The sequence below is a fragment of the Protobothrops mucrosquamatus genome, unplaced genomic scaffold (genome assembly GCF_001527695.2).
Source record: "Protobothrops mucrosquamatus isolate PMUCROS unplaced genomic scaffold, P.Mucros_1.0 scaffold593, whole genome shotgun sequence".
Lineage (NCBI taxonomy): Eukaryota > Metazoa > Chordata > Lepidosauria > Squamata > Viperidae > Protobothrops > Protobothrops mucrosquamatus.
The window spans coordinates 971,151-984,982 of NW_015386892.1; the positions used below are offsets into that span (position 1 = coordinate 971,151).

The 13,832-nt window shown below is 45.1% G+C and overlaps 1 protein-coding gene across 1 annotated transcript in view; it reads left to right on the forward strand.

Annotated features, from left to right (window-relative positions):
• Positions 1-601: 601 nt before the first annotated feature.
• TAOK3 (TAO kinase 3) overlaps positions 602-13,832 on the forward strand; it is a 38,863-nt gene continuing 25,632 nt past the window's right edge. The window contains exons 1-10 of the mRNA XM_015817444.1: positions 602-721; positions 1,645-1,716; positions 2,693-2,794; positions 3,589-3,634; positions 5,070-5,166; positions 5,693-5,806; positions 9,064-9,155; positions 9,673-9,766; positions 10,642-10,723; positions 11,364-11,531. Coding sequence (XP_015672930.1) covers positions 602-721; positions 1,645-1,716; positions 2,693-2,794; positions 3,589-3,634; positions 5,070-5,166; positions 5,693-5,806; positions 9,064-9,155; positions 9,673-9,766; positions 10,642-10,723; positions 11,364-11,531 — 987 coding nt within the window. The remainder of the gene's footprint in view (positions 722-1,644; positions 1,717-2,692; positions 2,795-3,588; positions 3,635-5,069; positions 5,167-5,692; positions 5,807-9,063; positions 9,156-9,672; positions 9,767-10,641; positions 10,724-11,363; positions 11,532-13,832) is intronic.

Here is a 13,832-nt window from a genome sequence, read left to right on the forward strand (position 1 = left end):
ACCTTGTAGGGGGAGATAGCGACATAAAAATTAAGACAGGGAGGGAGGGAGGGAGGGAGGGAGGGAGGAAGGAAGGAAGGAAATAATAGTGACCCTGGGGGATGCTGCAACGGTCGTAAATGTGAAAAACGGTCATAAGTCACGTTTTTCCAGGGAACGGTCACCAAATGAACGGTTGTTAAGTCCAGGAATGAGAAGCGTGAGGAAACCAGCTCCTTTGCATTATAACAATATTTTTCAATCTCAGGAGCTTTAAACTGTTTGGATTTTTAACCACCCAGAATTTCGTTTTAAACTTCATTTATAAACTTCCCACAAAATTGAAGGGGCAAATAATAATAATAATAATAATAATAATAATAATAATAATAATAATAATAATAATAATAATAATACCAAATATTTTTTTCTGAATTTCTGTACGGAAAGAACATGAAGCGAAAACTCTGGAAAAAAAGAGGTACTTGAATTTAACCGCCTCGGTTTTTTTCTCTCTCTCCCCCCCCCCCAGGCTCTGAACCACTTGGAAATCCCATCGTCAATGAAGGAGGAAGCCATCTTGTATTTTGAAGTGGGGGCGAGGTCCTAATTTTCTCCCAACATGCGGAAAGGGGTGCCGAAGGACCCCGACATCGCCGAGCTCTTTTACAAAGATGATCCTCAGGAGCTGTTTGTGGGTTTACATGAAATTGGACATGGGAGTTTTGGGGCAGTTTATTTTGTAAGTAGCTTTTGCTTTCCGTTCTCCCTCCCTCTCCTTCCTCCTGTCTCCATCTTTTCCTCTCCCTCCCTCTCACCCTCTCTCTCTCTCTTCTTCCTCTCCTTCCCTCCCTCCTCCTCCTCCTTCTCTTCCTCTGTCTCTCTCTCTCTCTCTCAAACTCCACAAGTCATAAAAGGGCCAAGTTGGAAGACCCCTGGTCTAGGCAGTCGTTGACTTAACATCCACAATTGGGACCCGGGTCTTTCTGTTGCTAAGCAATGTGATTGCTAAGTGAGTCCCATCCTATTTTTTTTTAAGTTATAAAGTGAATCACTTGGTCACTAAGAGAATCCGGCTTCCCCTGTTGACTTGGCTTGTCGGAAGGTTGCAAATGGCCGTTGTGTGATTCCAAAAACTGCAGAGCTTGTAAAATTGGGCTCAAGTCACTTCCCAACTGCTCTTGCTTGGCTGGCTAGGGAATTCTGGGAGTTGAAGTCCACCCATCTTCAAGTTGAACTGGGATAGGACAATCTTTGAGGATGTTCTTCAGCATCCTTTCTCCAACTGGAGAACTTGAAGAATCCTCCTCTGAAGGATAGATGTGTTTAAGGGAGGTTGTTCCTAAGAGGATGAGCAGCAGCGATAGTTGATTTAAAGGTAAAATTTCATGCATGCCTCCAAAGAAAAAAAAAACCTTCCTGGAATTTTTCAGCCCTTGAGGAAATTAATTTTGAGGAGCCGGCACCTACAAATCGGAATACTTAAGCAGGCCAATATTTTGGTCAAGATTGCTGTAGTTCTTGAGGGCTTCTAATATCAACCTTCACCCAGAACTGAATGAACTCTTAATCCAGGTTGTCTTCTGATGACTTCTTGACCCTACAAGAAATGAGAACATTTATTCAATTTTATTTCTCTCCCCTCCCTCCTTCTTCCATTTCCAGGCCACCAACGCCCGCACTAACGAAGTGGTGGCAGTCAAGAAGATGTCTTATGGCGGAAAACAAACTAACGAGGTAGGAAGGACACACTCAAAGCCTCGGTTCTGCGGCCACCCAGCAGTGCTCTAAAGATGTGTGTTATTATTTACTGCTGGGGATATGTTTCTAACAGAATCTGAACTCTGAATCTCTTTTCCATATTTTGTAATAAATCTATTTTTGGTTTTGGTCCACTATGTGGTTTGCTACCTGTTTGTAGGCTTTTACACGAATTGTAATGTGCCACCTGTATGTGAGTGTGTAGGAAATCACTGCCAATATTAAAAATAGAATAACAGAGTTGGAAGGGACCTTACGACCTTCCCTGCCACAGTCATTTAAGCGAGTCACTCTTGACTCACAAAAAGGGATCATACATCCCGGGATAAGGCCCACCGTCATAAATGCAAACCCAGCGTCTCAATTTTGATCGCGGGACCACAAGGATGTTGCAAAGGTCGTAACTGAAAACGGGTCCCGAGTCGCTTTTTCCAGTGCCATTGTGACGTCGAATGACGGTTAAACAAATGGTTGTAAGTAAGAGGACTCCCTGCACTCTCTTAAGTAACTGCCTGAGGTAGTGTGTATTTTTTATTTTCCTTATTTACAGATTTGTGTGCTACCTTTCTCACCTAGAGGTGACTCCCGTTTTATTTTCTCTTTTAATACGAGCTGCAGCCTTGCATAATCTAATTCTGATTGCCCCGGGCAACTATTAGCCTTGGATAAGTGCCCTTTGGTCTTTATATCTTAAAGAGATAAGGAATAATTAACATTTCCTCCTAATCTTTTTTGTAAGCCCAGGGAGCAATGTCCTTCCTAAGCCATTCCTAGTCATAAAACTCATGGTGAACAAAAGTGCAGAAAGCAGAGCACTTCGATCTCACCTCAACAATTTCCCAGTTTGTCATCTTCAGAATTTTCTTGATAAAGCGAATCTTGATATTCACTTTGTTTCCTTTTTTTCCCCTCTCCTCCCCTCCCCTCCCCTCCCCCCTGCTTTAATTAACAGAAATGGCAGGATATTATCAAAGAAGTCAGGTTTTTGCAACAGCTGAAGCACCCGAACACCATAGAATATAAAGGATGCTATTTGAAAGAACACACCGCCTGGGTGAGTCGCGCCTCCGCAAGGTTTTTTTTTTTTAGATGTTTTGCGCCAAGATGGTTTCTTAGAACGGATGGAAACATAATGCTAGATCTTTCGTTTGGCTTTCGTTCTTTGGAGGAGAACCCTTTCCAGAATGGAGATAGTATCCCTCTTCTGCTGTTGTCCTTTAAGCTGCAGCCCTAATGACACACCCAAAGGAACAGGAGATGTTAAGGGCTGTGTCTTAGAACAGAACAGAGCAGAACAACAGAGTTGGAAGGGACCCTGGAGGTCATCTAGTTCATCCCCCCCCCCCCAATCGAGCAGGAGAGTCTACGTGATTCCGGACAAATGGCTGTCCAGCCTCTTCTCCAAAGCCTCCACTGATGGAGCATCCACAACTTTCCTTAAGTTGCCTCGCAAGCTTGGTAAGGGCATAGGTCCTTTAGAACACCGTGATTCCCAAATGATGCTGGGAAGTGTAGTTTGAGGCAGTTTCATAGTCTTCCTCCTTCTCCTCCTCCTCTTCCACTCTGCAAACCTCATTTCCTTCTAGCGTTGATGATATTATCTAGTTGGGTAATGAAACCTCTGCAAGATAACCACCAAGCTCAGAGGGCACCAACGACCCCACAGTCCTCCTCCTATTTGTCCTCCCCTCCTCCTCCTCCTCCCCTCCACAAACCCCAGCCCCTTCTAGCAATGATTATGTTACCTAGTTGGGTAATGAGACCTCTGCAAGAAAACCAACCAGCTCAAGAGAGCACCAAGGACCCCACCGTTCTTCAACAGCTGCATTTCTTTCTACCTTTTCACAGCTAGTGATGGAATACTGCCTGGGATCCGCTTCAGATCTGTTGGAAGGTAAGTCTTTTGACCTCCTACACTGTGCCATCTTTAAGGCAATGTGGCTGAGGTTTTCAGGGAATTACATGCCGCAACAGCCTTTCTTAGGCCCATCACACTCCCGTAGAGTGACCGCCCAATCTTCTCCTCTTTAGTCGACGGACGGTTTCTGTCCGACATCCCTTTGGCTGACTCGTCTAGCTTGAAAGTTTCCAGGCAGTCAGCCTGCGTCTGAATTAATGGCCCGGGGTCTGGTTTCCATCTTTCCACGCTTCGGTTTGGCAAGCCCGTGGGGTAGATCAGGAGGACCTTTCCCAGTCTTTTCTAATCGTCCGCTGCCAATTTCCAAGACCCCGGGCCCAGCCGTGTTTTATTTCCGTAGTTGGCAACCGAGCTGACAGACTTGGCCAAGAGACTCTGGCCCGAGATTATTTCCTTGCGCGACATCTTGATTTAAAAGCTGGAAAAGAAGGGTCTGTCTTTCTTTGGTGGCACTAGGATAAATCCTCCGTGGTCGTTTCCCATGCGCTCATTCCCCCTGGGTAGAAGCAGAAGGATGAGATATGGAGAGCATGGGCTCCGTGGGCAGGAGAAATAAAAACCATGTTTCCCCCTCCCCATTTTTCCAGTCTACATTTTAAGTGCTGGTGGATTACAGACCTAGACCATTTATGAATGTATGCATGTATGTAATTTAATTTAATTTTATTTAATTTTATTATTTAATTTAATTTAATTTATTATTTTATGTTTTTTATGTTTTTATTTTATTTTATTTATTTCATTTTATTTTATTTTATTTATTTTATTTTATTTTATTTTTTATTTTATTTATTTCATTTTTATTTTATTTTTTATTTTTTATTTTATTTTATTATTTATTTAATTTAATTTATTATATTTTTATTTTATTGTATTATTTTATTTTTTATTATTTCATTTTATTTTATTATTTTATTTTATCTTGCCTTTATTATTTTTATAAATAACTTGAGGTGGCAAACCTATCTAATATTCCTTCCTTCTCCTATTTTCCCCATGACAACAGCTTTGTGAAGTGGCTTGGGCTGAGAAAGAGGGATTAGCCCAAAGTCACCCAGCCAGCTTCCATGGCTAAGGCGGGACTAGAACTCACCCACTCCTAGTGACCAGCCCAAAGTCACCCAGCTTTCATGCAGGAGTAGAACTCACCGTCTCCTGGGGATTGGCCCAAAGCCACCCAGCCGGCTTTCATGCCTAAGGAGGGACTAGAACTCACAGCCTCCCAGTTTCTATCCTGGTGCCTTAATCACTAGACTCTAGACCAGTTTGAGATGGATCCTTAGTTAGCCCCCCTCCTAATCCTTCTGTGCCATTGAAAGGAGTGAATCAGCTTTTATTCAACCTTATCCACACGTCTTAAAGTTGCTACGGGTGAGAACCCTGGACTGAAATCTGGTTTCTTCCAATCCAGTACATAAAAAGCCACTGCAGGAAGTAGAGATCGCTGCCATTACCGACGGTGCCTTGCAGGGACTGGCGTATCTTCATTCACATTATAAAATTCACAGGTAAGAGCTGAGCTTCCTTCTCACAATTTAGCCTTGTGCCTTTCTGCTTCCTCTCTGCCTTCTGCAACTCACCTTCCTCCAGAAACGTGAGTGCAACAGAATAGTCCTCAGGTTACGACCAAACTGAGCCCAACGTTTCCGTCGCTAAGCCAGAATTCGTCAAGGCAGCTTGGCCCCGTTTTACGACCTTCCTCACCAGGATTGTTAAGTGGACTTGGCCAAGGGACTCTTATCTCTTAGCTTAACAACGGCAGTTGTTCAGTTAGTAGCACAGTTGTTAAATGAATCCGGCTTCCTCCATTGACTTTGCTTGTCAGAAGGTCGCAAAAGGGGATCACACGACCCCGGGGCATTGCGACCGTCATAAATACGAACTGGTTGCCAAGCGTCTGAATTTTGATCACGTGATCATGGGGAAGCTGGAAAGGTCGTAACTGTGAAAACCGGTCCTAAGTCCCTTTTTTTCAGTGCCGTTGTAAGTTTGAACGGTCACTAAATTGAGGACAACTTGCCTTCTTTTCTGCAGGGATGTTAAGGCGGGAAATATTCTCCTAACGGAACCGGGTCAAGTGAAGCTTGCGGACTTTGGATCTGCGTCTATAGCCTCTCCCGCCAATTCTTTCGTGGGAACCCCTTACTGGTAAGTGGAGCCGATGTGCACTTTTCCTCTAGTCTTTCAAAAGATGTTGAACCAAAGGATCGGTTTTGCTTTTATGTACAATCCAGACCTTCAAAATCTGGATTTCCCGTCTTCCGTGGATGCGGACTTCAGTTCCCAGGATTCTTCAGTCGTCGTGGCTCTTCCTGAGAATTCTGGGAGTTGACGTTCACAGGTCTGCAGATGGCAAAGCCTGGAAAACCTTAGATTAGGGGGTCTCCAAACTTTAAGACTTGTGGACTTCAACTCCCAGAATTCAACATTTAAGATTTGTGGACTTCAACTCCCAAGATTCAACTTTAGGACTTGTGGACTTCAACTCCCAATATTCAACTTTAGGACTTGTGGACTTCCAACTCCCAGAATTCCCCAGCCTGCCAGCTGAGGAATTCTGGGAGTTGAAGTCCACAAGTCTTAAAATTGCCAACTTGTTCTAAATCAAGAATTTGTATGTAAATATGGTATTTTACCGTCCTGGCCCAATGGATGCTGAAAGTTGGAACAGGAGAAGCCATTTGCAATGATTTTTTTCCCCCACTCTCCAGAAACAAGCTGATCAACTAAAGCCAATTTATGAGGCAAATAGGTGCCCATTTTTGTGGTGCCAGGCAAGTATTGTGGAAAAAAGAGCAATTGTTTCAGAGACTAAATATTCGGAGAAAACCTGGTAGTTTGGCAACTACTGGGGAATGGGTAGTACAGATCCTCTACTCCAGAGGTTTCCAAACTTGACAATTTTAAGACTTGTGGACTTCAACTTCCAAAACTGAAGGATTGAATTTGGCTGGCCTGGGGAATTCTGGGAGTTGAAGTCCACAAATCTTAAATTCACCAAGCTTGGAGATCCCTGCTCAACTCTTTATCATTTTTATAATCAGAATACTTTAGAGGGCCTGCTTCCCTTGTCGACTTTTAGCCCAGTTGCCTACAAATAATGTATGTCCTACCCAAGCCTCTTCAGTCACTACGTTCTTGTGTACATTCTGTTTGTGTCATTTTGGTGTGAGCTTCCAATGCATGGCACCTTCTAGGAGCCCATGGGTTGGCTGGTGGGGTTATTAGTGTATTGTTTATTTGATTTATACAGCCCCCCCCCCCCGTCTCAGATGCCTCTAGGTTGGTTGGCTGGTTGATTTATTTGATTTATATACAGGTAGTCCTTGACTCACGACCACAGGGGAGCCCAGTTTTGGTCACCACGATGTAAAAAAGATGTTGAGACTCTAGAAAGAGTACAGAGAAGAGCAACAAAGATGATCAGGGGACTGGAGGCTAAAACATATAAAAGGAACAGTTGCTGGAATTGGGGATGTCTAGTTTAATGAAGAGAAGGACGAGGGGGACATGATAGCAGCCTTGCAATATCTCAGGGGCTGCCCCAAAGAAGAGGGAGTCAAGCTATTCTCCAAAGCGCCTGAATTTGCAGGACAAGAAGCAACGGGTGGAAACTAAACAAGGAGAGAAGAAACTTAGAAGTAAGGAGAAACTTCCTGACAGTGAGAACAATTAATCAGTGGAATGGCTTGTCACTAGAAGTTGTGAGTGCTCAATCACTGGAAGTTTTAAGTTACAGGCAGTCCTCAACTTAACGACAGAATCGAGCCCCACATTTCTGTTTGCTCAGCGCAACATCTGTTAAGTGAGTTTTGCCCCATTTTACAACTTCACTGGGCCTCCGTTGATAAGCAAATTGCCGCAGTTCTTAAGTTAGTTCCACGGTTGTTAAGTGGAATGCGACTTCTCCATCGACTTTGCTCGTCAGAAGGTCACGGGGGGGGGGGAATCACACGACACCCCGACCCCCGGAGACAGTGCCACCGTCATAAATATGAGTCAGCAGACAAGGGTCTGAATTTTGATCCTGTGAGCATGGGGAGGCTGCAATGGTCGTTAAGTGTTAAAAAACAGTCACGAGTCCCTTTTTTTGGAGCCGTTGTAACTTCGAATGAAGTTGTTGTAAGTCAGGGCTCTTCAAACTTGGCCCTTTGATGACTTGTGGACTTCAGCTCCCAGAATTCCTCAGCCAGGCACGCGAATTCTGGGAGTTGAAGTCCTCAAGTCATCAAAGGGCCAAGTTTGAAGAGCCCTGTTGTAAGTTGCACGACTCCCTGTAGGGTTTTCCGCGGTCTTTCTGTAAGTCAAGGATTACCTGTCGGAGATTATGCTCAGGTGAGGAGGACCCGGCCACCCCCCAGACACGCTTGTAGTGTGGGTCTCCCTTCTGTGTTTGCCTTGCAACCCTGCCTTCTCCCCCCCGACCCACCCACCCCCACTTTCCCTTCTGTGCTCCAGATCCCCTTATTTCTTTCATAGCTGCAACCCCAGGCTGAACATCTCCAAGAAAACCCAGTTGGTGTCTCAATGGGAAAACTCACCCTCAGTCTGGTGAGACCTGGTGCCCCAGGAGCCTTTCAGCCCCTGCTTGGCTGGATCCAGGTACAGTGCCGGTGCGGGCTGCCCATTTGCCAGCATGTTGCACTGAGAGGGCTCATGAGACCTTTTTAATTTTGCATTCTCCATCCATCCATCATCATTCCCCCTCCCACCCCACCCCCAGAAGGGATTCTTGGCTTCTTAAGGTACGAGGACGGTTGTTATTATTATTATTATTTTAACCTCCCCAGCATGGCTTAATTCTGTTCCATGCTGATTTTATTTTTTTTGAGTTATCCCGGGTTGGTCTGGAGGACATGAAGGGGGGGGGGGTGAATGCATCTGTTGCAGTGCTGTGCTTTTTTCTCTCTCTCTCTCTCTTTTCCTTCCTTCTTTTCTTTCTTTCTTTCCTTCTTTCTTTCCTTCCTTCCTTCCTCCTTCCCTCCCTCTTTCTTTCTTTCCTTCTTTCTTTCTTTCTTTCTTTCTTTCCTCCCTCCCTCCCTCCTTCCCTTTCTTTCTTTCTTTCTTTCCTTCCTTCCTCCCTCCCTCCCTTTCTTTCTTTGTTTTTTCTTTCGTTTTTCTTTTTTCCCTCTTTCTTTTTCTTTCTTTTTTTTCTTTCCTCTTTCCTTCCTCTTTCTTTCCTCCCCCTTTCTTTCTTTCTTTCTTTCTTTCCTCCTTTCCTTCCTTCCTCCCTTTTTCTTTCTTTCTTTCTTCCTCTTTCTTTCTTTCTTTCTTTCTTTCCTTCCTTCAAACCTCTTTCTTTCTTTTGTTCTTTCTTTCCTCTTTCTTTTTCTTTTGTTCTTTCTTTCTTTCTTTCTTTCTTTCTTCATCCCATAATCATCCCTCTTTGAATTCATGTCTGGTAGGATGGCTCCAGAAGTAATCTTGGCTATGGATGATGGACAGTATGACGGGAAGGTGGACGTTTGGTCTCTCGGAATTACCTGCATTGAGTTAGGTAAGTCAGTCGGGGTTGACAACTGTTGAATTTCATGCAGTAGCTCTGGCTAATTCTGGTTTTCTCTTGGAAATAATCTTGGGTTGGATTCTAGTTTTGCCATGGAAGGCTTCTTGCCGAAACAGTCTCGAAACAGGGGTGCAAAAATTGTGGCCTCCCCTTTTTGGTTCTCAAAGTTGCCTGCGCTTGTTTGCTTTTGTTTGGGCAAGCAATCTTTTGTTCTGCAAAATGTATCTCCTTAAATAAAACAAAACCAGCAAACCCCCATCCCCATGCTATCCGCCTCCTGGGTTCTAGTTTTTAGGTAAGACTTGGTCATCAATGTTAATTGGTTCCAGGAGGCGCAATGGGTACCAAAAACGATGAGTACCAAACAGATTTTTCCCATAAGGAATAATGTAGGAATTTTAATTGTTTCTACATTTATCTTCTTACGGCTCGGAAGCCAGCTGGAGTTGCCCAGTGAGTCCAGAGTATCTCTCTTTATCTCTATTTTTTCCTCCGTTTTTCCTTACAGCCGAGCGGAAACCTCCTCTCTTCAATATGAACGCTATGAGTGCCTTATATCACATAGCCCAAAACGATTCCCCTGTGCTACAGTCCAACGAGTGGTAAGAGCTGGGGGTTTGGTTTCTGGAGGAGGGTTGTGTGATAGTTTTGCCGCAAGCGTCCCCCTCTGAGAGTGAAGTACGAAATATCAGTTAGTAGGATTTAAAACATCGGGAGTCTCAGAGCACCCAAAAGACCAATCCGGTTCTTAGGTTGTGTGTTGTCAGGCGTGAAGAATCAGGACCTCGCATTAAGTTAAAGCAGAGAAGAGCAACTAAGATGATCCAAGGCCTGGAGGCTAAAACATACAAAGAACGGCTGTGGGACTTGGGTTTGGCTAGTGACTAAAGAAAAGAAGAAACAGGGGAGACATGATAGCAGCGTTCCAGTATCTGAGGCGTTGCCACAAAGAAGAGGAGGGGGTCACGTTATTCACCAAAGCACCAGAGGGCAGGACGAGAAACAATGGTTGGAAACTGACCAGCAAGCAGCTGTGATGTGGTTGGCTTGATCTTGGCTTAGATGAAGTAAAAGCTCATGAAATACATGGGGAATCAGCCTGTGATGTCCTTCTGATTCTCAGCTACTGATAGAAGAGAGTATTTGCATCTCAGGGTTGAACTGTGGGGACCTTGGTGCTCTCTGAGTTTGATGGTCTTCTTGCAGACATTTCATGACCCAACTAGGTAACATCATCAGTGCTAGAAGAGAGAGCAGGGTTTGCAGGGAGGAGGAAAAGGAAAGGGGAGGAGGAGGAGGAGGAGGCCATCATCCCTCTTGCTCTCTAAGCTTGGTGGTTTCCTTGCAGACATTTCATTACCCAACTGGGTAACATCCTCAGGGCTAGCCATCGGTGATTCTCAGCTGCCACACATTGAATTTCTTTCCCTTCTCCTACCTGAGCACGTTCTGACATCCCTTCTGTTCCCATATTCAGGACAGACTCTTTTAGAAGATTTGTCGATTACTGCTTGCAGAAAATACCTCAGGAGCGTCCATCATCGTCGGAACTTTTGAGGGTAACGTTTCACCTTTCTGCTTGGGAAAACGTGGTGTCGTGGGGAGGCAGCTGAGTTTTCCTTTAGAGACTGCCAACCTTTCCTCCCCACCCGATTCCACCCCTAGAAATGTGTCTCCAGATGTGTCAGACTAGCTTGAGGAAACCCAACGGTTCCATTCTAGCAATGCTCCAAGTTGGCCACTTGGCAACGGGCCTGTCTTTATGACGGTCGGAGTGTCCCGGGGGGTGTCACGTGATCCCCTTTTGTGACCTTCTGACAAGCAAAGTCCACGGGGAAGCCGGATCCACTTAACAAACTAAACAGCTGCAGGGATTCCCTTCCTAATTTCAGCAAGAAAAGTTGTTAAATGTGGGCAAAACTCACTTAGCAACGGTCTTGCTTAGCGGTGGAAATTTTGGACTCGCCTGTGGTCACAAGTCAAGGATTAACTGGCCTTTGAATGCCTTTTAACTTAGGATGCCCCCATTGAAATAAACCTGTTCCTTCCCCAGTTGCAAGGGGGTCCTTTTCCATCAACATTGTCTACCATAATAGAGAGAGAGAGAGAGATCTGCAGGGATTGTGCTGGGCAGGGGGTCTCGTTTTGCCTCTTCTGTCTTCTCACCCAGACCGCTTCTGTTATCCTTCTAAAACCCAGCATGAATTTGTACGCTGTGAGCGTCCTCCCCGGGTCCTCATAGACTTGATTCAGAGAACCAAGGATGCGGTCCGAGAGTTGGATAACCTTCAGTATCGGAAAATGAAGAAAATCCTTTTCCAGGAGGTCCACAATGGCCCTCTGAACGAGTCCCAGGAAGAGGAGGAGGTATCAAGTTTATCTATACCGCTGATAAATGATAACAGTATCATCATAATAGTAATAATAACGTGTCTCCTGCTTCACAGGGTCCCTTCCAAGTCCTTTTTCATTGGGTTCCCAGCACAACGCGAGGAATGTGGTTGGGAACAAGGCTCCTTGACGTCTTGACTTCTGGGCGCTGATGCTTTTGAGGCAGTCCTTGAGACAGAGGGCAACAGAACATCTGAAGCAAATCAACTTTGCTCTCAGGTTTTGGTCACTGCTACGGACACCAGGCCCTGATTAGATCCCAAAACAGTTGTAAACGAAGAAAACGGGGAGGGCCCGGTAGGCGTAGTTGCCATTGTGTACCCAGAGTAAAGAAAGTGGGTCAAGATGTCTTCCTTCAATGGTTACGCCCAACGGAGTTGATAGAGCATCCAGCCCAACCAGTAAGAACTACGACTTCTCCCGTGGCTGAATTAAAATGAGATGAACCAATGGTCACTTCGTTCCACCTTGGAATGGAGATAAGATTAGTCTATGGCTGTCATCAAGCAATGGAGGACAGTCAGTATGGAGGACAACTGGAGAATGTTATCCTCAGTGGATCCTTTATTTATGTAGGGGTATGACTTTTTTCCATACAATACTGCATTCTAACCACAGGGATAGATAGATGACAGACAGACAGACAGACAGACAGACAGACAACAGATAGATAGATAGATAGATAGATAGATAGATAGATAGATAGATAGATAGATAGATAGATAGATAGATAGATAGATAGATAGATGCAGACAGACAGACAGACAGACAGACAGCAATAGCACTTAGACTTATATACCGCTTCATAGTCCTTTACAGCCCTCTCTTAACCAATTTACAGAGCCAGCAGCTTGCCCCCAACAATCTGGGTCCTCGTTTTATGACCTTGGACGGATGGAAGGCTGCGTCTTTATCAAACATAATAGTGCAGCATTTATTGTGGGGCTACCAAAACAGGACTGTGAAGAAAATACATGGTTTACTGTGCTTTGTAAACCATTGTATCCAGCTTCTGTACGCAGGCCACCACGGTGTGTTCAACAACAAGCCCTGGTTAAAACAAACAATGGCTTAGCCCGGTGTATGTCATGGCTGGTGAGAATGTCCTTGAGAAACAGGAAGACGAGGAGCACCAGACTCGGAAATGGTCAGATTAAAAAAAGGCAGCTTTATCCCACAGAAGCAATCGGACTGTGAAAAACATTTCCAAAGAGACCCTCTCTAGTTTTGTGTATCGTAGCAATAGCAATAGCGCTTCACAGTGCTTTACAGCCCTCTCCGAGTGGTTTACCACGTCAGCCTCTTGCCCCCCAATAATGTGGGTCCTCGTTTTACCGACCTCGGAAGGATGGAAGGCTAAGTCAACCTTGAGCCGGTCAGGATCGAACCACTGGCAGTGAACAGAGTTAGCCTGCAGTACTGCATTCCAGCCACTGGGCCAGCACAGCTCTTTAGACTAGAAGCAATCTTGGTTTAAAAGCCACAAGAGCCATAATAGAAAGTCCTGTGACCAAGATCCTTTCTCCCAGACATTTTACCACCAGCGTGCCCGTCAACTAGCAAGGGAGAGACAGAGATTGGAGAAGCCTGATTTGAGTTGTGATTGGGTGTGAATTCACCCTCACCCACTGCCTTCTTCCGGAGCGGGTCTTGATCCCATCAAGTAACCCTTGCATGCAGCATGCAAACCCGAGTTCAGGTACTCCTCGACTTAACGACCATTCGTTTAGCAGCCAGTCAAGCTTACAACAGCACTGAAGAAAGTGGCTTACGGCCAGGCCTCACACTTAACCACCATCGCAGCATTCCCCAGGATCAAAATTTGGGTGCTTGACAAACCACCTGGGGTCACGTGATCGCCGTTGGCCAAGTCCAACATTGCAAGCCGGATTCGCTTAACGGCCATGTGATTCGCTTAACAACTGCAGGGATTCGTTAACCACCATGGCAAAAAATTAAAATGGTGGCAAAATAGGGCGCCTGGCTGACTGAACCACTGCCTCGCCTTGCTTATTGACGGGTATTCCAGTCCCTATTGTGGACGTAAGTCGAGGACTACCTGGACCTAAAGGCATGTCGGTAACCTCCATCTGCTTCCTATCAACATGGCTGCTGGAACAACCCAAGGCAGATATTACCCAGGCTGCATAGCAACTAACTTTTTTTTTTTGTTTTAATCATCGCTTGCTCTCTCGGATGGGGTTAACTAATGGCCATTGAAATAGAAGTGAAACCTTTTCCAGGTGCGATTCTCCCCTTTCGTACCTGGTGCCTAAT